Source organism: Crinia signifera, chromosome 4 (assembly GCF_055691185.1).
Source record: "Crinia signifera chromosome 4, ASM5569118v1, whole genome shotgun sequence".
NCBI lineage: Eukaryota > Metazoa > Chordata > Amphibia > Anura > Myobatrachidae > Crinia > Crinia signifera.
In genome coordinates, this window is record NC_139220.1 from 91,792,311 (window position 1) to 91,819,284 (window position 26,974).

At 43.0% G+C, this 26,974-nt stretch overlaps 1 protein-coding gene across 2 annotated transcripts in view; it reads left to right on the forward strand.

Annotated features, from left to right (window-relative positions):
• CREBRF (CREB3 regulatory factor) overlaps positions 1-26,974 on the forward strand; it is a 62,667-nt gene that overhangs the window by 18,382 nt on the left and 17,311 nt on the right. For both annotated transcript variants that reach the window (XM_083181992.1, XM_083181993.1), the window contains exons 2-7: positions 15,429-15,620; positions 20,690-20,815; positions 21,265-22,366; positions 22,856-23,050; positions 24,862-25,051; positions 25,803-25,876. In XM_083181992.1, coding sequence (XP_083038118.1) covers positions 15,429-15,620; positions 20,690-20,815; positions 21,265-22,366; positions 22,856-23,050; positions 24,862-25,051; positions 25,803-25,876 — 1,879 coding nt within the window. The remainder of the gene's footprint in view (positions 1-15,428; positions 15,621-20,689; positions 20,816-21,264; positions 22,367-22,855; positions 23,051-24,861; positions 25,052-25,802; positions 25,877-26,974) is intronic.

Below are 26,974 nucleotides of genomic sequence, written 5' to 3' on the forward strand. Positions count from 1 at the left end.
GCTGTCAGTTTCGGATCAGTTAAATAACATGATGGATTGGATGAAGAAAAATTGGTACTTCTGTACTTTCACGGCGCCACTAGAAATCGCGGGCATCGCGGCCATTGAATGCACTAAAAATCGGGTGCGACGCGATGCCCGCGATTTCCCATAGGGACCAATGTTAAATTTCTCAATTGACCCGATTTTACTGTTCAATGCCTCAATTGACACGAATTTTCCATAGGAAACAATGTTAAATGGCCCACAGAGGCCAAATAGCCACACTGAAGTGTGAAATGGCCCCCACAATTGTTAACGCCACCCCACGATCAACGTGAACCCGAAGCGTGGCGAGCGGCGGCGGTACGCGTCCTCCGACCTTTTCATACCCCCACTATCCACGTCGGCGTGGAGCTGAGAATAGAATAGTGTGGCGAGCGCAGCGAGCCACCGAGCCCGAAGCGTGGCGAGCGGACGCGGATACCTTCACAGGTAAACGCGTCCCTTCGTGGGCTTCACAGGTATCCTCGTCCCCTCGCGGGGCTCGCCACGCTTCGGGCGCGGTGGCTCGCTGCGCTCGCCACACTATTCTATTCTCAACTCCACGCCGACGTGGATAGTGGGGGTATGAAAAGGCCGTAGGACGCGTACCGCCGCCCCTTGCGGGCTCGCTGCGCTCGCCACGCTTCGGGTTCACGTTGATCGTGGGGTGGCGTTAACAATTGTGGGGGCCATTTCACACTTCAGGGTGTCTATTTGGCCTCTGTGGGCCATTTAACATTGATTCCTATGGAAAAATCGTGTCAATTGAGGCATTGAACAGAAAAATTGTGTCAATTGAGAAATTTAACATTGGTCCCTATGGGAAATCGCAGGCATCGCGTCGCACCCGATTTTTTAGTGCATTCAATGCCCGCGATGACCGCGATATCCTATCTGTCCTAATCTAGTGGCGCCGTGAAAGTAAAGAAGTACAGAAAAATTTTGTATCTAAAGAAGAGTTTAATAACAAAAGGTCTAGGTCGCAGACTAGCCTTAGCTATGATGAAGACATAGCACAAAATTTCTCTGATGATGATGGTTCTTGTGTTTCAAGTGTGGAATCTGGAGAATTGGTCGAGGAAGACCGTCATTTTGATTTGGAAGTAGTAGAATTAGTATTAAAGAATTTGTATAAAGCATTACATTTTAAAGAGCCTGTCAAGTCAGAGACTGATGTGTTATTTGAAGATAGAGGAAAGAAGAAAAGATGTTTCCCTGTGCATAAGGTTGTAAAGGATATTATAACGAAAGAATGGCTCAATACGGATAAAAGAGTGGGTACATTTAAGAGGTTAGACCGTATGTATCCGGTACAAGATGAAGAATTCCTCAAATGGTGTGCCATTCCAAAGGTAGACGCAGCTGTAGCTGAACTGTCTAATAGAACAACTATCCCGTTAGAAGATGCTGCATCACTAAAGGACCCAATGGATAAAAGAATGGAGAATGCATTCAAAAGATTGCATATAACAAGCTCCATATCCATGAAAACTGGAGTTGTGGTTGCATCAACATCCAGAGCCCTTAGATTGTGGTGTGGAGGCGTTGCAGGATGACCTTCAGGAGAAAACTCCTAGGGATCAAATCATAAAGAAGTTAACACATATACAGATGGCAGTCGAATACATGTGTGAGGCATCATCATGTTATTGATTATGCAGCAAAAGCTGTTACATCAGGAGTTGTGGCTCAAAGAGCATTGTGGCTTAGAGCCTGGGCAGCAGACTCCCATTACAAAAATCGATTGGCGATGTTACCTTATGAAGGCTCGTTTTTATTCGGTACCAAGTTGGATGCTATGATACAAAGAATGTCAGGGGGAAAGTCGGTGAGGCTCCCTCAGGAAGAGAGGAAAATTTGGGAGTTTGTACTCAAGACAGAATTTCAGGCAAGCAAGGTCATACAGACCAGGTCGTCCTTATAGGGACAGATACGCTCCAGCAACCTCCAGAGCATTTTTTCGTCAGTCAGCTAGAAGAGGTTTTCAGAAGCAATGACTGTCCAGCCCCCATGGAATCCCTACCAGTAGCAGGGAGAATACAAAAATTTGTAAATATATGGACCCAGTCGGTTCAAGACAAATGGGTGATAAACGTAATAAGAGAAGGATATCACTTAGAATTCCTTACAAGACCAAGAATAATGTTTGTAGGAGAGGAAAAAGAAGACTCTTTTTGTGGGGCACTCTTTGTATTATGTTATTATTAAAACTTAACTTTTAATTTATTCAAATAAGATAAGGTAGACATACATGGACAAACAAACAGATAAACAAAGAATTCAAATCTGTACAGGTGGAAATGTACTAAGATTTCGCAGTGAGCTTTTAAATTTATAGGCTATGCAAGAATTTTTTCAGTGTTATGTCTAGACAAAGACTGTCATATTCATCAATATAGCTAATTGCTATATAATGCTGAGATTTGCAGTAAGCTTAGAAAAAATTGCTGTGCAAATAGGGAGGTTCAATACACTGTCTAGTGTATGGTAGTTGTGATAATTCTGGCAAAGCTATTTGCTGTTTGTGCCAGAGATCGTATGAAGGTTATGGTCTAAACTGTTAATAGGGAAGATTTCCCTCCTTAGACTGCATATTAAAGTAATACCCGCTATTAAACGTTTTGCAATGAGGTGTCCGATTGCTGGAATAATTTTTCTTAGGAGTAAACTCTGTCAGGTGATGCCTGTTAGGAGTCTCTTATATCAGAAATTTTCCAAGACACATCATTGTAAACTCCCGATCTCAAAAGGATGTCGCTTTCCACATGTTACACAGAGAAATAGAGGAAGTCTGGTCAATTGGTTGCATTGGTCATACAGACTAGCATGGTAAATTGTTACAATTTGTCAAAACAGTCACAGAATGTCGGTAAATAGTTGCAATCAATTGTATCAGAGATAGTCTCAGTGTTTATGATTAGTTGCAATTAATTGTAATGTCACAATTGGTTTTGATAATCTTAATCTCACAATAATGGCCTTTTAGCAAGTTAGATTGGGTTCCCTGTAATCTCTGAGTCTTGCATACGTGCATTGGGCTCAGGATAGGTGGATCCGTCTCTGTGCTATAGGGTCAGGAGAGATAGAGTAGTGACACTTCTGCTGTCAGGAAGACTGTGGGAAATGTACCCTGTTATATCAATATTGCAAGGCACAAGACATTCAGTATCACTGATGAGAGAGTGTCGGAAATAAGTGACAGTTTCTGTTACAGAATTCAACTATTTTAAGTGTGGAAAGGATACTTTTGAAAAAGCCCACATAGGACAAGTGCCACCTTCTGTCTCTAGCGAAGTCTTGCTCCTGCAGCGGACTTTGGTAATGAGGGATGGTAGGCACAAGTACACAAAGTGGTGACAACAAAGAGTTAAAGGCACCGCTCCTCGCTTTCTGCCTTTAGATAACACATACTGCCATGATGTTTGCTCAACAGAGCATGGCAGCCTGTGTAAAAGCAGCAGGGAGACAGCGGTGGAATACCTGCGTAGAGGCGGGTGCCTGACGTGGAGAGAGAGGAGGAGGGAGAGTCTGCTTGCTCCGTATGGACTCTCTGTCAGTGTAACGTCCTTTTGCTGATGCGGGTTTAAGTCGGGCGGCTAGTTGCCTGGCAGTCTCAGGTACACTGTCCGCCGGCGCCGACGGGCAGTAAGGGGATGACGCGCGTTTCGCCTTCAACGGCTTGATCACATCAAGTGACTTGATGTGATCAAGCCGTTGAAGGCGAAACGCGCGTCATCCCCTCACTGCCCGTCGGCGCCGGCGGACAGTGTACCTGAGACTGCCAGGCAACTAGCCGCCCGACTTAAACCCGCATCAGCAAAAGGACGTTACACTGACAGAGAGTCCATACGGAGCAAGCAGACTCTCCCTCCTCCTCTCTCTCCACGTCAGGCACCCGCCTCTATGCAGGTATTCCACCGCTGTCTCCCTGCTGCTTTTACACAGGCTGCCATGCTCTGTTGAGCAAACATCATGGCAGTATGTGTTATCTAAAGGCAGAAAGCGAGGAGCGGTGCCTTTAACTCTTTGTTGTCACCACTTTGTGTACTTGTGCCTACCATCCCTCATTACCAAAGTCCGCTGCAGGAGCAAGACTTCGCTAGAGACAGAAGGTGGCACTTGTTCTATGTGGGCTTTTTCAAAAGTATCCTTTCCACACTTAAAATAGTTGAATTCTGTAACAGAAACTGTCACTTATTTCCGACACTCTCTCATCAGTGATACTGAATGTCTTGTGCCTTGCAATATTGATATAACAGGGTACATTTCCCACAGTCTTCCTGACAGCAGAAGTGTCACTACTCTATCTCTCCTGACCCTATAGCACAGAGACGGATCCACCTATCCTGAGCCCAATGCACGTATGCAAGACTCAGAGATTACAGGGAACCCAATCTAACTTGCTAAAAGGCCATTATTGTGAGATTAAGATTATCAAAACCAATTGTGACATTACAATTAATTGCAACTAATCATAAACACTGAGACTATCTCTGATACAATTGATTGCAACTATTTACCGACATTCTGTGACTGTTTTGACAAATTGTAACAATTTACCATGCTAGTCTGTATGACCAATGCAACCAATTGACCAGACTTCCTCTATTTCTCTGTGTAACATGTGGAAAGCGACATCCTTTTGAGATCGGGAGTTTACAATGATGTGTCTTGGAAAATTTCTGATATAAGAGACTCCTAACAGGCATCACCTGACAGAGTTTACTCCTAAGAAAAATTATTCCAGCAATCGGACACCTCATTGCAAAACGTTTAATAGCGGGTATTACTTTAATATGCAGTCTAAGGAGGGAAATCTTCCCTATTAACAGTTTAGACCATAACCTTCATACGATCTCTGGCACAAACAGCAAATAGCTTTGCCAGAATTATCACAACTACCATACACTAGACAGTGTATTGAACCTCCCTATTTGCACAGCAATTTTTTCTAAGCTTACTGCAAATCTCAGCATTATATAGCAATTAGCTATATTGATGAATATGACAGTCTTTGTCTAGACATAACACTGAAAAAATTCTTGCATAGCCTATAAATTTAAAAGCTCACTGCGAAATCTTAGTACATTTCCACCTGTACAGATTTGAATTCTTTGTTTATCTGTTTGTTTGTCCATGTATGTCTACCTTATCTTATTTGAATAAATTAAAAGTTAAGTTTTAATAATAACATAATACAAAGAGTGCCCCACAAAAAGAGTCTTCTTTTTCCTCTCCTACAAACATTGTACATTTTGGACTCAAGGGTGCACCGCCAACATACAGACCTTTACCCCGCATAGGGACATTACGCTATATTTAAAGTTGGTAATAGGCAACCCAGGCCGAATCCCACCTCAAGGAGTGAAGGGGGTCTCTCTTGACCCAACTCACACCAGGTGGGAACAACCTTGTGCGACTCCCACCAACCTCTTTCTCCAAGACCAAGAATAAGTCAATTTTTGGTGTCAAGACCAAGACCAGTATCCAGAGAGGAAAAAGAAGCTTTAAAGGAAAGTTTAAAGGGATTGATAGACTCAAGAGCAGTCGAGAAAGTCCCTCTGTCAGAAAGACGTTCGGGGTTCTATTCCCGTTTATTCGTCATAAAAAAGGTGTCCGGAGGATTCCGAACTATCCTAGATTTGAGAAAACCGAACAGAAACATGTGGAAGAAGAAATTCCATATGGAAACTGCAAAAACAATCCTTATGTGTCTAAGGCAAAAGGACTATCTAGTATCCATAGATCTAAAGGATGCCTATTTCCATGTTCCCATTCGAGAAACAGACCGAAAATATCTGAGATTTTGTATCGGAGAGGAGCACTTCCAATTCACGTGTTTGCCGTTCGGCCTGACGTCATCACCAAGAGTGTTCACGAAAGTTCTGGTAACCTTAATAGCATGTCTCAGAAGAAAAGGCATCATGATTTGGGCCTATCTGGACGACTTACTAATATCAGGCCGATCAAAAGAAGAAGCAATAAAAGCATCAGAACAAGTGATACAATTTCTGCAAGATCACGGTTGGCTCATAAATTGGGACAAAAGTCATCTAGTACCATCACAAGGTATACAGTTCCTGGGGATAAAAATAGACACCATAAAGTTTGAAATATCATTATCCGAAAGAAGGTGCGAGAAAATCCAGGAGCTATTACAAGTGGTCCGGTCAAGGAGATACGTCCCATTAGGAGTGGCTCTAAGTTTGTTAGGAATGATGGTTTCGGCCATCGACATTGTACCTTGGGCAAGATGGAAAATGAGGCCGTATCAATGGGCTCTTCTAAAATACTCAAGAGGTCAGTTAGACATGGACAAAATAATAGAAATTCCTTATTCAGTAAAGGAGTCACTGCTATGGTGGGAAAGCAATCACCTGAGTCAAAGAACTTCTTCGCTATTAAGTCCGCAATTCAAAGTCATCACAACAGATGCGAGCGCAAAAGGATGGGGGGCGCATTTCTTGAACAAAAACTGTCAAGGATTGTGGTCCCCACAAGAAGCAGAATGTTCGTCCAATCTAAGAGAATTAAGAGCAGTATGGCGTGCAATCGAAAGCTTTCAGGAAGAAATCAAGAGGAGCACATCTTCGTATCTTCTCAGACAACATTACCACGGTAACATACATCAACCATCAAGGGGGTATGAAGAGTGCATCACTAATGTTAGAAGTAAAGAACATCATGGAGTGGGCCATGGACAACTTACTCTCGATATCAGCTCTTCATGTTCCAGGAAAACAGAAGCAGGTAGCGGACTTCCTAAGTCGAAACAGCATCATTCCAGGAGAATGGGAATTGGACAAGGTGGTTTTCCAGGCTATAGTGGAGCGATTCGGACAGCCCGAAATAGATCTAATGGCAACTTCCATGAACAAGAAACTTCCAAAATTCTTTTCAAGATACCCAGCCTGGGGTTCGTCAGGAGTAGATGCCCTGTCACAGGAGTTGGCAGTTCAGTCTGGCTTATGTGTTCCCTCCGTTTGCATTGATCCACAGAATATTGAAGAAAGTCAGAGAAGAACAAGCAGAAATCATTATTGTCCTTCCATACTGGCCGAGACGGGCCTGGTTCCCGGTAGTGGAGAGCATGTCGGTGGCATCCCCATTCATGTTGCCTCTGATACCCAACCTCCTGAAGCAGGGACCAGTGTATTATCAAGAACCGGAGGAATTACATTTAATGGCTTGGAAATTGAGAGGCAGATTCTGAAGAATAAGAATTTGTCATCAGCAGTAATTGACATCCTCCTGCAAGCAAGGAAGAAGGTGTCGTCAAGTATTTATTATAGAATTTGGAAATTTTTTGCGGAATGGGCAAAAGACAAATGTGATTTCATGAAAGCTGGAATTCCTCAGGTATTGAGATTCCTTTGTGATGGTTTTCACAGAGGCTTGGCAGTGGCTACTTTTAAAGGTGCATATCTCTGCACTAAGCGTTCCATTGGACATGAGACTTGCAGATCACGGGTTAGTAAGACAGTTCTGTCAAGCTATTAAGAGACTACGTCCAAGAATTAAATCAATTGTTCCTCAATGGGATCTTAATTTAGTGTTGAATGCCCTTATGTTACCTCCATTCGAGCCTATGGATAGATGCAAATTAAAGTTTCTAACATGGAAAATTGTCTTCCTGGTGGTGGTCACATCAGCGAGGAGAATTGGATAACGTAAGCCCTATGGCCAAAGGATCCTTACTTAAAGATTTTTTATTATCAATTTGTGCTCAGAACAAATCCAGCGTTTTTGCCGAAAATAGTATCATTTTTTCACCTTAATCAGGAAATTGTCCTACCATGTTTTTTTCCAAACCCAACAAATGAGAGAGAAAGGAATCTTCATATGTTGGTTTTTGTCAAATCCATGAAGATCTATCTGGACAGGACGAAGAATTTCAGGTCAACTGATTCATTATTTGTTGTCCCTTTGGCTGCGAGGAAAGGACTCACACCATCAAAACAGACCATTGCTAGGTGGTTGAAGGAAACCATTACATTTGCATAAAAAAAGGTTGGTCGTCAAGTTCCGAATATCATTAAGGCACACTCGGCTAGAGCAATGTCAGTATCATGGGCGAGAGAGGCGAACGTGTCGGTAAGAGACATATGTCAAGCGGCAACCTGGTCATCTGTTCACACGTTTTCCAGGCACTATGCACTGCACGTTGCAAGGGACCAGTTCGGTGGAAAGGTCCTAAGTCAGGCCATGGCCTAAGGTATAGTATTCCCTCCCAATTTCTGCTTTGGTACATCCCATTGTAAAGGCTGCCATGAAGTAGGAAGAAGAAAACAGCGGATTATGCTTACGATAATTCCTTTTCTTCTGAATACTTCATGGCAGCCCATAATTATCCCTCCCTTATTTGTCGTTTTTTTCCTAGGATCTATGGCGGAGACAGTCAAAGCCTAAGGGAGGAGTGGGAGAAGCTGGCTTATGGAGGAAGAGGAGGAGGAGGATCCTAGGAAAAAATCTACCTGTCTATACTTGAGGAAGAAGGGGTTAACCCATTGTAAAGGCTGCCATGAAGTATTCCGAAGAAAAGGAATTATCGTAAGCATAATCCGCTGTTTTTTGAATGTTGGATTTGTGGTATTTGGATGGCTGATAGTGTCAGTAGGTTGACATAGCTATTGTCCACACATGAAAGGGTCAACGTGAGTTTATGTGGATATTTTTTTTTTACTTTTTCATCCTTTAAGTTGGGCACAAACTTAAGTGATGTGTGTAACTGGCTAGGGGCAAATGCAGGATTTTCGGAAGGGGGTTTCCAGAGGGGCGGAGCAAAGCATGGAGATGAACACTTAGGTGACCCAGTACAGTATATGCCGGGTCAGTTAAAGTATTATAGATAGACAAAATGTATATAAATAATAATAATTTTCTGGTGGGAGGACAGCTTGCTTGACTGCAGATATAAAAACTAGAGAATCACACCTATCAAATGGTATTGGGGACTAGGAGATCAGAGTTCAGGAGGCAGAGCAATCTGCCAATGAGTATATAAAACTACATACCAGGTGTGTGGAGCTGGAGCAGTAACCAGCTGCTTGAAGGCTGATATCTCTGGTTCTGGGCACAATAGAGACAAGCCACTAGTGTCCATCAAAGGGGGAGAGTCCCAGCTTTTGGAATATACCCTCAGATAATAATAATAATAATAATAATAATAAAAAAACTCTGTCAGACAGAACCTGAAATATCTGACTGGGAAGAGCAATTAACAGGCTTGGATGGGGACCACTGCTTTGAAGTCAGATATCTCCGGTTTCCAAGGGCCGATTTTTTAAAATTCTTGTACCCTTCGAAAGAGGGGACCCTCAGCTTTAAGACTATGGTCCTTAGACTCCTGGGGGGTTTTCTGGGTACTCAGAAACCCCCCCTGCTGGCGACCTCGTTAACTGGAACTTGTGGGGTGCCGGCATCAGCACATGCTTACACCCTTTCCAATGTCAGCTGTGGTGAGCAATAGGGGAGGGGGAGCAATGGCCATGTTGCATTCTGCTGCATGGCTCTTGCTAACAATAGCCTTCATCCTGCATGTACAGATGAATAGTCGAATAGCAAGAGAATCTCACCGTGTGTACACACCATAACTTTACTCCCAACCTGGCTATGCTTGTGAGTGACCTAGGATTTAAAACCTATATATGTAGCCAGACCAATGGGAACATTGCTATATTAATGTTAACGCCACCCCACTATTGACGCCAACCCGAAGCGTGGCGAGCGCTTAAAGACCACGATGGATGCGATCAACCCGATTTTGGCTTTCACCGGCAAATTAGCTGGTGATTGACACAAAATCGGGTCCATCGCGTTGATTGTATGCCGTAAGTGCCTTAAAGTTAAGGCATACAATCAACGAGATGGGTGCCTTGCTAGGAAACAAGTACCAGGGATTTTTCCGGATTTTGGAATATATATTTTTTAAACATACTTACCTATCCCCTGGTGCTGTCCCGATGGTCTCTCAGCATCCACTTTGTCCCCCGGTGTCCATGGCAGGCCTCCAGCGGTCCCAGGAGTGCATTGTGTGAGTTCCCAGGTGTGCACACTCACATAATACACTCCTGGGGGGGGGGGGGGGGAATTATTAAAAAAAAACCACGTATTTTGGAATAATTCGGATATGGGTGCCCGGATACCCAACCTGTATTTATAATATTGTCATAACACTAATACTAAACCCAAATGCAAGAGTTGTTACATATCCTTTTTATTGTATATCAATAAATGTTATTTTTTAGCGAAGAACATGTGAGCTCCTGTTTCTCTGATAAATAATAGTGCCCCCTACCAGAGTCCTTATTTCTCCTTTCCTCTCTTGGATCAAGAAAAATACAATATTACACACACATTTTATGCCCTACCCACACTAGATGCACCTCTTGTAATCTGTCTGTCTCCCCTTCCTACTAGATTGTAAGCTCCTCCAAGTAGGGCCCTCTTCCCTCCTGTTGTCAAAGCCCACTTCTCTTCACATTTCACTCACAGCTCTCTTATACTCCAACACTCAGTGACCATCTTCATCATCTCCATCATTGGCCTCAAGCCTCTAGTTGTATGTTGATTGAGTCCTCACTACTTACATTTAAGCTGTATTGATCTGTGGCGCTCTTTATTTGTACTGTATTTTTGTTATTTATTCAATGTTATGCCAAGCTTTGTCTCCCTGTATTGTTCCTTTGTACAGCGCTGCGAAACACTTGTGGCGCCTTATAAATAAAATTATAATAATAATAGATTAGTGTAGAGTGGCCTGTTTGCCAGTTTATCCAGAGATGCAGACACCATTTTATACTAAAATCTAACACTGGGCTTGATCCCAGTCCTGTGCGGTTCCCATTCTTTTTCCATTTTCATTACTAACCATTTAGGATCCATCTATTGACTGGGGGCCAGATTCTCTAAGCTTCAAAAGTGATACAATGGAGAGTGATAAACAGCCAGCCAATCAGCTCCTGTCTGACATTTTTCAAACACAGGGGTGGGGTCCTGGGGTGCACACCAATTGAGAGGTGCGACCCTGCGGAGACCTTTCAGTAGAACTGAATACAAAGTCAAAGGTGCAGGTGCACAAATCAAACTCCCAATTTAAAATTTTGCAATAGAATTTATTGCAAAATTTTAAATTGGGAGTTTGATTTGTGCACCTGCACCTTTGACTTTGTATGCAGTTCTATTTTTCAAACACAGTCTGTGACATTGCAGGTAGGCACTGATTGGCTGGCTGTTTATCACTCTCCATTTTATCACTTTTGAAGTTTAGAGAATCTGGCCTTGAATAATTTACTGTAGATCTATCAACCGGATTCCATGTAAATAATTTCTCCACAGGATAATGCACTTTAACTTGTTTAGGAATAGCTGGTCCGAAATCATCTGCAGTGCATCATTGTACAAAGATTATTTACATGGTATCCTGTTGATAGAGCTACAGTAAATGTACTGATCAGTGGCCACATGGCAGATGGCTTTAGCAAAGGGTTGCTAACCCTCCCGGAATGGCCGGGAGGCTCCCGAAATTTGGGTCCCCCTCCCGGCCCCCCGGAAAGGTGGGCAACCCTCCCGGATACCGGCGGACCCCCTTCCTCCCGCATGTTCCCGGTGGCAGTAGCTTTAAATTGCCGCGATTATTGGCTTTTTTTGTGTGGAAGGGGTGAGGCTAAATATGCAAATCACGCATATTTAGCCCCACCTCCTCATTAGAGACCCGCATATTGCGGGATTTGCATTACTGGGGGGGCAGGGACTGATGATGTCTCAATCAGGCCCCACCCCCAGAAGTGATGCTGACAGTCTCCTCTCTGGGTTCTCCCGGAGAGGAGACTGTAAAAGTCGGCAACCCTGCTTCAGCCTTTGCACCAACCTTAATTGTTCAAGACAAACTGGCGGTGGTTCAGCGAATTTTTATTTTATAATCAAAATAAAGAAGTGTGTTTGATTAGCAGCACATGGATTAGATTAACCTTGGCAGCACAGACGGTGTAATGGTTAGCATTACTGACTCACAGAACTGAGGTCATGGGTTTGATTCCCAACCATACCCTAACTGCGGAGTTTGTATATTCTCCCCGTGCTTGCGTGGGTTTCCTCCGGGTACTTCGGTTTCCTCCCACAATCCAAAAATATACTGGTAGGCTAATTGACTCCCAACAAAATAAACCCTAGAATGAATGTTTGTGCGTGTACATGTGGTAGGGAATATAGATTGTAAACTCCACTGGTACAGGGACTGCTGTGAATGTTCAATATTCTCTGTAAAAGCGCTGTGGAATATGTATGCGCTATATAAGAAACCGGAAATAAATAAATCCACCTTTTGTTGAATCCACTTCTATCACATAAGGCATTATTCATGTAAGCTATTTTTTGTAGCGTAAATAATGACAAAGCAAAATCTTCTATGTGTTACATGAGATTACATTTATCATGTTGTTAGGGCTTGGCAAGCACTAGCTGATTTGTTTATTCTATCCTGATTCAAAAACACAGACTTGGAAGAGGATCTATGTTCTTCTTTTAAATGAGTTGTGTGGTTGTCTCCACTGAAGAGAAGTTTCCATTTCTCATCAGTGTCGCATCAGTCACAGCAACTCCTCATTGGTGATGCAGGACTCCAGAACAAGCACCATGATCCCCAAACTAATGCTAGCTTTGACACATCTTGCATACCTCCCAACATCTGGGTAGGCGGCGGCGGGACGGTGTGGGCTGTCGGAAAGGGGGGGTGGCCTATACTCACGGCGCTATCGCGAGGCCACGCCCACGTCTTTCGCCGCGGTTTGAGGGCATTTTCTCAGTGATCTAACTTGTCTGTGTATAGCAATAGCCTCAGCGGAGAGCACTGACCCTGATAGATCACCCAGCACACATAGCTGACTTATCGCTTTTTGCTGAGCGCTCTGTGATCTAGCATTGCTTAGAATGCTCAGCAAAGACACTGATTTGCATCCAAGTTTTGATTTTAACATATTAAAATGCAATATTTGGGGACATCCTTTTTTTTTGTTTACACATTTTGGTATTTTTTTCCTAGCACGGCGCCCAATATTTTGATCATTGTACATCTTATACAGTCTCATCGCATCCCATGCAATATAGCAGCATGCAATGCAATGCGATTCGATTTTTAATTGTACAAGCACCCTGATTGGTGCTTTCAATGTTAAATGCACCCCCATTGGCAACGCCACCCCCACTATCAACGCTAACCCGAAGCGCGGCGGTATGCGTCCTCCGACCTTTTCATACCCCCACTATCCACGTCGGCGTGGATTTGACTTTAGATAGTGTGGCGAGCACAGCGAGCCACCGAGCCTGAAGCGTGGCGAGCGGACACGGATTACTTTACATCAGGCATGTCCAAACTGTGGCCCTCTAGCTATTGTGAAACTACACATCCCAGCATGCCTTGCCATAGTTTTAGCATTCCCTAAAAGCATAACTGTGGCAAGGCATGATGGGGCTTGTAGTTTCACAACAGCTGGAGGGCCATTGTTTGGACATGCCTGCTTTACATGTATTCCGCAGGGCTCGCCACGCTTCGGGCTCGTATTCCGCATCCCCGCTTCAGGCTCGCCACACTACCTAAAATCAACTCCACGCGGACATGGATAGTGGGGGTATGAAAAGGTTGGAGGACGCGTACCACCGCCCCTCGCGGGCTCGCTGTGTTTGCCACGCTTCAGGTTGGCGTTAATAGTGGGGGTGGCGTTGACAATGGGGGGGCATTTAACATTGTAAGCACCCATCAGGGTGCTTGTACAATTAAAAATCGCATGCCATTTGCTAGCATGCGATGCTATGCGATATTTCATTGTACAAGCACTCCTGTTAATTTAACATGAATATCGCATCACACACCACTAAGTATGATATGCGATGGGCGCCATGCTAGGAAACAAGTACCCACATTTTAGCCTATGCTAGCGTTTATCTCGAAGGGAAGCTGATGCCTCTTTTACACCAGAGCCTCGACCTGGGATATTGCCGCACCACTCCGGGTCGGAGCTTGGTGTAAATGGGGCACAAAAATGATCCCAGGTCCTGTTACCCGGGAATCCAACCCTGCAAATCCTCAGTCGGACACAGGGCATACCCAGAGTTAGGGGTTGTGTAAACGGGTAGCCCGGGTCATCCGACCCAGGAACCCGTTTTCACCAATGGGGAGCCCATACCTCCAGACCGTGTTGGTTGGCATTGCAGAGGTTCTGGCTGGAGGTTTTCCCGGCACTTGGAGATGTCCTCTCCAAGCGCTGGTTCAGGGCCCACCTTCACCGGCATCACCAGCATGGCATAATGCCAGGAATGCCAGTGTAAAAGGGGACAACTGCTGGGTCGCATCCAGGTTGGAGCAGAGTCCAAAAACCCAGGTGCGACCCTACAGTTTTAGTGAAAAAGTGGTATTACCCATGAATCTCCTACTTCCTGTGGAGAACTCTGCATGTCTATCTGTGCATCTTATTCTAATTTTTTTTTTTTTTTTGAGGGAATTATGTAGAAAACTGTTGTCTGTGAACTTGTGTAGATATGACTGCATGTGACAGGGGATTCAATATGAAATCCCGACGCCGGAATCCCGACCGCCGAAATCCCGACAAGGTGGGGACGTGGATCGCCCCCCCCTTGCGGGCTCGCTGCACTAGCCACGCAGCGGGCCCGGTGCCTCGCTACGCTCGGCACGCTAATTTATTCTCCCTCCAGGGGTGTCGTGGACACCCACGGAGGGAGAAATTGACGGGATTACGGCGGTCGGGATTCTGAACGCCGGGATTTTAACTGCATCCCGTGACAGGTGCTGGGTACACACTATACAATATATTGGAGTGTGCACCCAATAGCCCCATCTAATGGACTGCACATAATTATTGTTGGCATCATCCAATTACAGTATATAGTATTGTTACACTATGCATGTAATGATATAACGCAGGGCTGGGCAACACCGGCCCTCCAGATGTTAGTGAACTACACATCCCAGGATGCTTTGCATTAGTTTTGCTATGTGGCCATGCTGAAACTGATGCAACGCATCCTGGGATGTGTAGTTCACTAACATCTGTAGGACCGGTGTTGCCCAGCCCTGATATAACGTGTCATTGTACAGTGGATCATTAATGAAAATATGTCATTACATTACATCACATTGCGTTATCACACCATTGTTTGCGCTTAATGACCTTATAGGCTGCATATAGAGAAGTCCTGCAATGCAGCTGTAGAGGAGACCCTTATCAATTCACCTTAACATGTTCATTGCTGATGAGGAAATACTTAGAAATCTTATTTTTGTGGAGTATTTGTTGCCACTCCTGTCTACTGGTCATTTGAATGCACTAGATTAGATGTTCCAGACTATGGCCTATTTTTGACCTTGCTGCTTTTCTCCTTCTTCCTCTCAGGAGCGGTCCATAAAACTGACTCTGCATGGCATGCCCGTGATTCCTTTGATCTCTAATTTGGAAACCGCTACTCTTCATTGTATGTATAATTTCCTTGCTACTGATCAGAAGGAAAAGCTGGAAAGAAGGCCTCTGGGGAAGAACATACATTTAGGATTAAGCCTGGACAGACTGGACTTTGAGATGCCTCAGGTAAGGTTTAATTATCATACAAATAAAGCAGAGCTGTCCGCTATAGGACTAGGTTAAAAAGAACCTCATTCTAGTTAGCAGAATGATGGTATTTCCACGATGTGATGCTTTAATATATGACTTTCATGGCCATCTGGTTATACCTGTACTTTAAATAACTTTGCTGGTCACCAATATTTGTGTGAGCACCAATCTAAAGTTATTTAGGTCTACAGGTAACCTTGTGCAGCTCATACACATGGGGCAACATTGCATGGGGCGTACAAATAGAGCGATCCGTGCTTACATTCTAAGCGATCTACACAGATTGCTTAAAATTCGCTCAGTGTGTATGCCCTATAAGTCACTGAACTGACACCTGAAAGATGGTAAGATAATGGTGAGAATAGCTATAATTTATGATATTCAGGGTTCATTTGTTGTCGACTGAGCTTGGTAAACTTGCATTCCTTGATTTGTCAAGAACATTATCACTGATTCATGTGACAATATAACCATCTTTCAATGCTCTTTAGTTTATGTCCTGTGAATTTTTATTTAGCTGAAATCACAAACCTGTCTTGTCAGGTAAAATGAGGGATTTACTCACTGCATATGCGCTTCTGTCCAATGTTGCCCTGTAAAGTTCTTATATATATCTTATATATAACAGGTGAAAATTATAGGCAATTAGTAAGACACCCCCTATAAGGAGTTGTTCTGCAGGTGGTGACCACAGACCACTTCTCAGCTCCTATGCTTTCTGGCTGATGTTTTGGTCACTTTTGAAAGCTGGCGGTGCTTTCATTCTAGTGGTAGCATGAGACGGAGTCTACAACCCATACAAGTGGCTCAGGTAGTGCAGCTCATCCAGGATGGCACATCAATGCGAGCTGTGGCAAGAAGGTTTGCTGTGTCTGTCAGCGTAGTGTCCAGAGCATGGAGGCACTACCAGGAGACAGGCCAGTACATCAGGAGACGTGGAGGAGGCCAGCAGCAGGACCGCTACCTCTGCCTTTGTGCAAGGAGGAACAGGAGGAGCACTGCCAGAGCCCTGCGTAATGACCTCCAGCAGGCCACAAATGTGCATTTGTCTACTCAAATGGTCAGAAATATGAGGGTGTTATGAGGGCCCAACGTCCACAGGTGGGGGTTGTGCTTACAGCCCAACACCGTGCAGGATGTTTGGCATTTTGCCAGAGAACACCAAGATTGGCAAATTCACCACTGGCGCCCTGTGCTCTTGACAGATGATAGCAGGGTCAACTGAGCACATGCGACAGACATGACAGAGTCTGGAGACGCCGAGGAGAACATTATGCTGCCTGCAACATCCTCCAGCATGACCAATTTGGCATTGGGCTAGTAATGGTGTGAGGTGGCATTTCTTTGGGGGGCCACACAGCCCTCCATGTGCTCGCCAGAGGTAGCCTGACTGCCATTAAGTACCGAGATCAGATCCTCAGACCCCTTGTGAGACCATATGCTTGTGCGGTTGGCCCTGGGTTCCTTCTAATGCAAGACAATGCTTGACCTCATGTGGCTGGAGTATGTCAGCAGTTCTTGCAAGATGAAGGCATTGACGCTATGGACTGGCCCGCTCCCGTTCCCCAGACCTGAATCCAATTGAGCACAATCTGGGACATCATGTGTCGCTTCATCCGCCAACGGATGCAGCCACAGACTGTCCAGGAGTTGGCGGATACTTTAGTCCAGGTTTGGGAGGAGATCCCTCAGAAGACCATCCGCCACCTCATCAGGAGCATGCCCCGACACATGGAGGCCACACACGCTACTGAGCCTCATTTGACTTGTTTTAAGGACATTACATCAAAGTTGGATCAGCCTGTAGTGTGTGTTTCCACTTTAATTTTGAGTGTGACTCCAAATCCAGACCTCCATGGGTTAATAAATTTGATTTCCATTGATCATTTTTATGCAATTTTGTTGTCAGCACATTCAACTATGTAAAGAACAAAGTATTTAAAAATAATATTTCATTCATTCAGATCTAGGGTAAGACCCCATTTTTCGTAGCGAGCCACCGAGCCTGAAGCGTGGCGAGCGCAGTGCATTACTTCAGACGTATTACGTGTCCCCTTGCGGGGCTCGCTGCGCTCGCCACGCTTTGGGCTCGGTGGCACGCTGCACTCGCCACACTATATAAAATCAACCGACGTGGATAGTGGGGGTATGAAAAGGTCGGAGGACGCGTACCGCCGCCCCTCGCGACGAGCGCAGTTATCTTTGATCGTGGCGTTGCGGTAACAATGGGGGGGGGGGAATTTGACATAATTAACCATCAGGGTGGGTTTACAATTAAAAATCGGGTCTGGGGGGCATTTATCATTGGGTCTAATGTAAAAATCGAGTCGGTCGCGTCGGTGGCATCGCATGCCATTATAATGCGATGCGACCGATTTTTCAAAGTGCGTTAAAAACGTCTTTAAAGCCCGAAAATCGGGTCAGTCGGGTCCCATCGCATACCTTAAGTTAAGGTATGCGATGGGACCCGACGGGCGCCGTGCTAGGAAACAAGTACCCAGTTTTGTCATTAAAGCCATGCTAGCCATCATTGTGAAGTGAAGCCTTTGGTGTCCCACATTTTTCCAGGTGTTGCTTTTTTTGTTTTATGTTTGTTAACTACATGTATTATGGGAATGCTTTTAAATGGCATACTGTCATTAGTGTTTTTCCCACTTTTTTTTGCTTGTAAATACACTTTCTTTGCAAGGTTTTCTGTCTTGGTACATTTCATATACTCCCAAAACTATCATGGTGTCTCCAGATGGCACATATTGCTCTAAAAAATATCTGGTTCTCTACTTCTTGTGTCTAAAAATGTTACCACTCCCAACTTTTAAATCCCTAGTTTCAATGTTTGTATCCGAGCGAAAGGTGATTTTAAAATAGACTGTTATTAATTCCCCACTTGTGAGGGCATTGGTGAATGTATTATACTCAGTGGTTCTCAATATATAATCTAAAGGAGTGTGGATTGGCTCACAGACAGGTTGACTTTGGCAAAAGGTCAACACTTTAAAAAATAAAAATAAAAAATTATGTCAACACCTGAAGCTTATGGACCCCCAACTAGTGTATTATGCACACTCACATGGCTTGCTGTAGGCCAGCTGCCTCACTGCGCTCAGCACACTTGACCATTGACATGTCAACCTATTACTGTCTACCGAGACTGTCTGTGAGCCGTCCAGATACCAATTTAAAGTGCAGAAGTGTATTACAGTACATATTAAAGTCTGTTTTATTTTGACAGGGAAGCCACTTGCACAGACATTTTTCTGTGCCTTTTTTTAAAGCTATTTTTTGTGGTTTGACTTTGTATTTCACTATGGTTTGTGGTTGACTTGACATTGTGGAACTTATTTACATAGGTTCATTGTGTTTGAAGTGGGAACTTTTTTGTGTTGCCATTCTGACTGTTCTATAAATGATTTTTTTCCCCACTTCCTCCTGTCTGCCTTCCTACTCTGGCACTGTTCTACATCTATAAATGAAAGTTGAGATGGATGGTTGAAGTGTAGTTTTACACAAAAACACAAACGGGTTGGCTATAAATAGATTGAATAAGGCTTTAATGCACAGCACAGCACACTATAGTTATATGATCACACACATTGGGGGAAATTTAATAGGATGAGAGATTCAGAAAGTGAGAAATATGGTACGAAATCTCCAGGGTTTTTTTTAAAGCTGCATCATTTACACTGCAAAAACCAGGTTGATTTTAAAGTGTAAGTGATTGCTGCTTTAAAAAATCTGGAGATTTCTTACCATATCTATCACTTTCTGAATCTCTTATCCTATTACATTTCACCCTATATTTAATGTGTGGGTCTTTCTTTCTTTCTTTCTTTCTTTCTTTCTTTCTTTCTTTCGTGCTTGGAAATAAGCCCCATACGCACTAGATCAGTGTTTCTCAAACTGAGGGTCCTGACCTTCTCAGCATGGGGTCACGACTCCATGTTGCTGACCATCAGGCTGATAACTTTTCCAATCTCAGTCAGTGATCCAAGGAGTCTGAAAAATTTGTTGCATTGTCTGTTATTTAGACTCCTCCCATCATTTCGTGCCACCACAATGCTGCCGTGTATGTGCTGTCTGCTGACTACACATGTGATGTGATGACCTTCTGCAGTAACTTGCTGGGGTCCTGTAATTATTTTTATTGTCTGATGGGGTCCCAGAGAAAATTAGTTTTAGGAGCTCCTGCTCTAGGTGATTATGGCCGTGGACGTTAACTTTATCAGCTGCGGGTAGCAGATTTAAGTGTATACACTGAATGATATCGGTGAATAATATTGATCAGTGTCTTAACCGGAACCCGCTGAATATGTGGCTCATTGGCTATATAACCAAAATGACCTGCATGTTCAGCAGACAAAAGGGTTAGTTAAACAACGTGCTGCGTTAACATCATTGAGTGTACACACTAGAGGATAATTTAAAAGCTATCGCTCAGAAGGCCCTTTTTTTTTTTTTTTTTTTTTTTTTTTTTTTATTAATTTCTTTCATTTATAAACTAAGTGCACATTATATCTAACTATTTGCCAAGATTTGCCCATATACTGCTGAACAGCCTGTTTTATTTTGGTGCGTGTATGCATGAGTCCTTTGGCCAAAATCTGGAATATAGAGCAGCACTAAACAAACGAGAAATACTTGCAGTAAATTAAGAAATTTGATAACATTTTATAAAATGTAATAAATTAACACACAAAGAAAGTACTTGATAAACCGCAAGGAAATCCCAAACTAATCGGCCAAATTTCCAAAGAGAAAAACTCCAGTCTCTGCAAGTTAGCCTAGAGATGATGGGAACTCCCAACAGCAGAAGTACCTCCTTGATTAACGGTGTCTTTTAGCAGGTGAATAGGAATCTCCACTCCTTTCATATGGGCAAACTTCTTCAGGGAGTTGTGTATAGGAGTAAGCGCTTTGACCAAATGCAGATAAAACCACACAGATTATTAGGGTGACAAGTCTTTGTGACTTTTTCTTAGTCTTTTAATACATTTGTCTGATCTGGTTTATAAGGTACATTCAGTTTTACCATCTTTTTCTTACAGCCCAGTGTCAGCGGAATGGATCCTCCTTTTGGAGAAGCTTTTCGTAGTCCAGCATTTGCTGAGCAGACATTAATGAGCACAGACCTTCTGGCAAGCAGCTCTGATCCAGACTTTATGTATGAACTGGTAAGCCTTAGTAGCTTTTAGTTGTTTGCATCACGCCTGAAGCATGGTTAGCCAAGCGTTACACTAACTGGGGGGTACCTGTTCATCTTTTGACCCTGTCAACGATCTAGATAGACACCGTCTATCTAATAATCCACACCTGTTTTTAGGGACTTATCTCTGTATATGCTAAAGTGGTCATGCATTGTAGACCATAAGCAATATTTTGGTCAATTTGAGCCAAATTGAGCAAATCATCCACATAGTGCGTACATGCTGGACGATCACCTTAAGAGTTTGTTTAATGGACATGGTCAATGGGCCCATAGCAATCTTTGGTGTCTGATACTCTACATCTAAAAATCGTCTTTTGTGGACTTGCCATATTGTTTAGAATCTAGTTATTTTATAAAGACCTCCAGAAAAGTAAGCCATACTATGTCAATGTTTTTTTTTTTTTTTATATTCAGGACCGAGAGCTGAGCTACCAGCAAAGCCCATCAGATAATTGCCTGATGCTAGAAGATTGCAAAGATTTGGAAACCTTGGACTCTTTTACGGAAATCCTGGGAAACAATCCACCCATTTCTTCTCACTGGGAGCAGTGGGACACATATTGTGAGGATCTGACCAAATACACAAAGCTTACAAGCTATGATATCTGGGGAACTAAAGAGGTGGATTATCTTGGTCTTGATGATTTTTCAAGTCCCTATCAGGATGAGGAGGTCATCAGCAAAACACCCACTCTTGCCCAACTTAACAGTGAGGACTCTCAGTCAGTTGTTGACTCTTTTTGTTATACAGACGGCTTATTAGCTGCTAAAGCTACCTTCATTCCAGGAAAGAAAGTAGTTTCTGGACGGGCATCTGTTCCAGTTTGCTCGTCGAAGACTGCTCCTGCTGAAGTGCCACCAGCCGACTGTCCCCAAAAAGCTGCCAAGACAGCTGCAACTACACAAATGGTAGCAAAGACTAATATTTCTTGTGAGGAGAAAATTAATATTCATGGAGAGTGTAAGGACTATGTAAGAAAAGCCAAGGTAAAGATCAGCTCGGTACTTCCTAATCGACCGACAAGCACAGTGGTAGCAATAGATGCAGCCAAGGAAAACACTTGTTTTTGTGGCGCTATGGCCAAAAAACAGGATAGGACAATTGGAGAGTCATCATTAGGTAGAAGAAGCTGTGCAATTTTGCCTTTCAGAGAGACTCAAAAGCTTTTTTGCCCACCCCAGACTGTGGCAACAATTGATGCAGTGGAAGCCAGCGTTACTGTCACAGCCTCTGTCTCTGATCCATTACAGAAGGAGGAGCACAATTATTCGCTCTTTGTCTCAGAGGAGCTTATAGAGGCAACCGTCAAGAGTGAAGGACCACAAGAAGAGGACGATGACGATGAGGAGGTTGATTTGGAGGAAGAAGACCATGATGAGGGCTTTGGTAGTGAGCATGAGCTCTCTGAAAATGATGAGGAGGAGGAGGAGGAAGAGGAAGAAGAAGAAGAGGAGGAGGAAGAGGAAGACTATGAGGATGATAAAGATGATATTAGTGATACCTTCTCTGAACCAGGTATATTTGTTAGAAGACCGAAATTGTCCTTCAACCTACGATATTAAGAGGAGTTTACGTACTAAGCTTTGGAGAGAGATAAAGTTACATCCAATTTGCTCCGAACGGTCATGCTACAGGCTGTATTTAAATGACAGTTAAGAGCTGGTTGGTTTGACCAGACTTCTCATTCTGGGCCAGATGCACTAAGCTTGAAAAGTGATAAAATGGAGAGTGAAAAACCACCAGCCAAGGAGCTCCTACCTGCCATGTCACAGGCTGTGTTTGAAAAAGAATAGGTAGGAGCTGATTGATTGGTGGTTTATCACTCTCCATTTTATCACTTTTCAAGGCTTAGTACATCTGGCCCAGAGAAAGGCTTAGTACATAGACTAGTCCTTTCCAGAATGTGATGGTTCCACTAATTTTCTTTTATATATATATATATATATATATATATATATATATATATATTTATTGATGGCTGAAATGTAATAATATCCCTTTTAGGTTATGAAAATGATTCAGTGGAAGACCTAAAAGGAATAACTGCTGTGTCAATGAGGAAAAGAGGAAAACGGCGATATTTCTGGGAATATAGTGAACAGCTGATGCCTTCCCAACAGGAAGGGATGCTGAAACCCTCTGAGTGGAACAGAGACACACTGCCCAGTAACATGTACCAGAAGAATGGCTTGCACCACGGTAGGTACTTCGTAGTTTTGGTTCCTTTTCCTCAGATCAGTGCATTGCAGGCCATTCTCATATTTGCTGTTAACTCTTTGAAAAGTCTGTTACAGCTTTTTATATAGAAGTATCCTGAAAACACCTTTAAAATATAACCAGAAGATTTAAATTTCCAATCCCAGCTATTCTATCTATGCAACCAGGTATAGGGATGTACAATCTATAAATTAGTCAATGTAGCCACACTCCTCTCTCTGCAGGTAATAAATGGTTATGTGGCACTACCTTTGCCATCCTAAAGAAAGGGCCTCTGAACTCTGAAACAATGATGCATTCAAAATTATCTTACCTACAAATATACTGGTAAACAATTCCTAGGTTTTCATCTCTTCTGTTCCTCTGCAACCAGGAGGATTTGACTGGTGATGTAGGTATACATAGAAGGGGGATTCAATTATTTTCTCCTGTGGAAGCCAATAAATTGTGCCTGACAGAGCTTTTTTTTTTTTGGGGGGGGTGTATTTTTGGTGGTGAGAAGAAATGGGTGAAAAGGCATTTTGGGCACCTTAACCAGGACTTTAGATGGGTGGCTAAACCCTGTCTTTTTCTGTATATTTAATGGTGACTCTGAACAGTTGAATTCATTCTGGACGGAAAGAGCGAGAGACATTTTACATATATACACTAGCCTTTGGCCCACGTGTTGTCGGGCTATTTTTCTTTTATTTGTCTTTTTATTTCTCTATATGGGTCTGTCATGCTTTCCCTTTTCTCATTGAGTTTCTCTTTCCTCCTACCCCCATGTATCTCCTCCGGTATATGGTTATTAGGTGGACACATATAAGGTCTACATACATTGGTCAACCACTGAAGGTGAACACATGGAATAGGTCGACATGTTTGGAAGGTCGACAGTCTAAGGTCCACATGGTTTTTTTTGAGCCATGTGCCGACAGGCGGCATTTCATGCCCAACCATCCACTAGGGCATGAAGGGAGAATAGAATAGTGTGCCAAGCTTAGTGAGACAGCATACCCGAAGCATGGCGAGCGCAATGGTACATTTTTGATGGTGACCATGTCGACATTCGGGCCAAAAAAATTGAAACCCTTATGTTGACCTAATGCTTGCGTCAACCTTCCAACCATGTCGACCTATTTCATGTGTCGACCTAAGCCATGACATCCTCCAGTGGTTGACCCAATGCATGTCAACCTGATATTGGTCGACCCAATGACCCATGCCCTCTCCTCCTACCTTGTGGCTGAGTGACTGCTGAGATGGCTAATATCGGTGGGCATAAGTCAGACTTGCTGGCAAAGTTCTTATCCACATTTATTGGTTTATGAGGTTGAATCCGCTAGACTCACTCAGTTATATGCCACACTGACATCTGCTCTGCACATGCGGATTTTTGCTTGCAGCCATACAAAACTCTGAGATTAGGCAGACAGTCGGGATTCCAACTATCAGAACACTGAAATCGGAATCCTGACTGTATAATGCCTGACAGTCGGTATCCTGACTGACAGGGACTGACAGTCATTCTGCCTCACTGGGAGCTGCGACTCACATATAGAAAGAATAGAACTTGTGGCAAGCCACCAAGCCCACAAGTGGCTTCTCTGCACTTTCCCCCCCCTGTCAGAGTACCAGCAGTCGGGACTTTGTAACCGTGTGGAATCACCAGCAATGGCACCACATCTCACCCCCCCTCTTGATTAATTCAATCATCCACTATATAGCTATATATTAATCCTAAATTATAGTAAATACAGCCTTCAAATTGTATTTCTGTGACACCAAGGGTCTTCAATTTGTCTTGGTAGGCAAGTACACTGTTAAGAAGTCTCGCAGGACGGACGTGGAAGACTTGACGCCCAACCCACGTAAACTTCTTCAGATCGGAGGGGAGCTTCGTAAGCTGAACAAAGTAATCAGCGACCTGACACCGGTTTCTGAGCTTCCTGTAACTGCCAGGCCCCGCTCCCGCAAAGAGAAGAATAAGCTGGCTTCTAGGTAGAAACCTTTATTAGAATTAATTGTTGGTGCGATGCTATTGGTTTTTGTAATACTTTGTCCTATTGGGGGGGGGAGGGGTTTAAATTAAGAAATTATACTTTCTTAACTCTTTGAGTGCCATGTGAATTTGTCAATTTGTGTGAAAATTGATCTAGGGTAGGTTTTTGTGACAATATGCCACACAGAAGCGCTGATAATATCAGTTTTTTTATATACTTTTCAAGAAGGGAGGATTTAATCTGGGTTTAGATTGCTGCCCCCTATATTCAGAGGTTTTTGTGGTCCTCTGGTGGAAAGCTTTTGTGTGAAAATTGCCAAGCAAACATTTTTATTCATCATAATGACCTGTTATTTTTACCTTTTATATAAAAAATATAACCTGTTTTTTACACAACATTTTTTATTTGACTTAATGTAATAAATGTGAGCAACGCTGGCATTTTAAGCGGATATTTTGCACATTGCTCACAGAGATGTTGGCACTCGAATTATAAACAAAAAATAATGATTCGAGTGCTTAAGTGGATAAGTCCTCTATCACACCCTCTTTAGTATGTGCCTAAAGGAGCCTGTATGAAACTCATTGTACACTCTATGCCAAGTGTTGAATTTCTGTTTATTATGCACGATTATGTGAGATTAGAAGGGGTCAGTCTGTAACCAGAGGGCTGATTGCAGTTTCTTTTTGGAACAAATAAATTAGTTGTCTTTATTTCCCCTAATATGGTGTATTTGTTTTCTAACACAGAGCTTGCCGGCTTAAGAAGAAAGCTCAGTACGAAGCTAATAAAGTAAAGCTGTGGGGCCTAAACACAGAGTATGGTAAGTTTCATGCTCAAATTGAGGTCCTGATTAGTTTAACCCCTTCCTGACACAGCCAGTTTTTGCCTTCCTGACAGAGCCCTTTTTTTCAAATCTGACATGTATCACTTAAGTGGGGATAACTTTTTTTTGCTTTTACTTATCCCAGTGATTTTGAGATTGTTTTCTCGTGACACATTGTACTTCAAGTTAGTGGTAAATTTTCGTCGATACAGTCTGTGTTTTTTTGTGAAAAATACCAAAATGTCGTAAAAAAATGGAAAATTTAGCAATTTGCAAAAAGTTAAATTTTCTGCTTGTGAGACAAATAATCTTACCACTCAAAATAGTTAATAACTAACATAGACCATATGTCTACTTTATGTTTCCATCATTATTTCAACTTCCTTTTAATTTTTTTGGACACTAGGAGGCTTACAATATGAATAGCAAATTTTCAAGAAAATTTCAAACACTGATTTTTTTAGGGACCAGTTCAGTTCTGATGTGACTTTGAGGGACTTGTATGTGAGACACCCCCATAAATGATGCCATTTCAAAAACTGCACCCCTCACAGTATTCAAAACAGCATTTTGGAAGTTTGTTAACCCTTTAGGTGTTTCACAGGAATTAAAACAAAGTGTAGGTGAAATTTCAAAATTTCATTTTTTTTGCAGATTTGCAATTTTAATACATTTTTCTAAGGAACACAGTAGATTTTACTAGAGAAATGTGACTAAAAATTGATTCCCCCAATTCTTTTGTTTTCATAAATATCCTATATGTGGCCCTAGTGTGCACGTTGACCAAACCACAGGCTTCATAATAGAAGGAGGACCTACTTGATTTTGGAGCCTCCTTTTTATGAGATTATTTTTTAGGCACCATGTAGGTTTCTAGGCACCATAAGATGCTAAAAGTTAGGAACCTCCCCCACAAGTGACCCCATTTTGCAAACTACACCCTTCAGGGAATTCATCTAGGGGTATAGTGTACATTTCAAACCCCCAGGGGTTTCACCAATTTTGATACAACTGGGCTGTGAAAATGAAAAAATTAAATTTTTCATTTTCACAGCTCAGTTGTATCAAAATTGGTGAAACCCCTGGGGGTTTGAA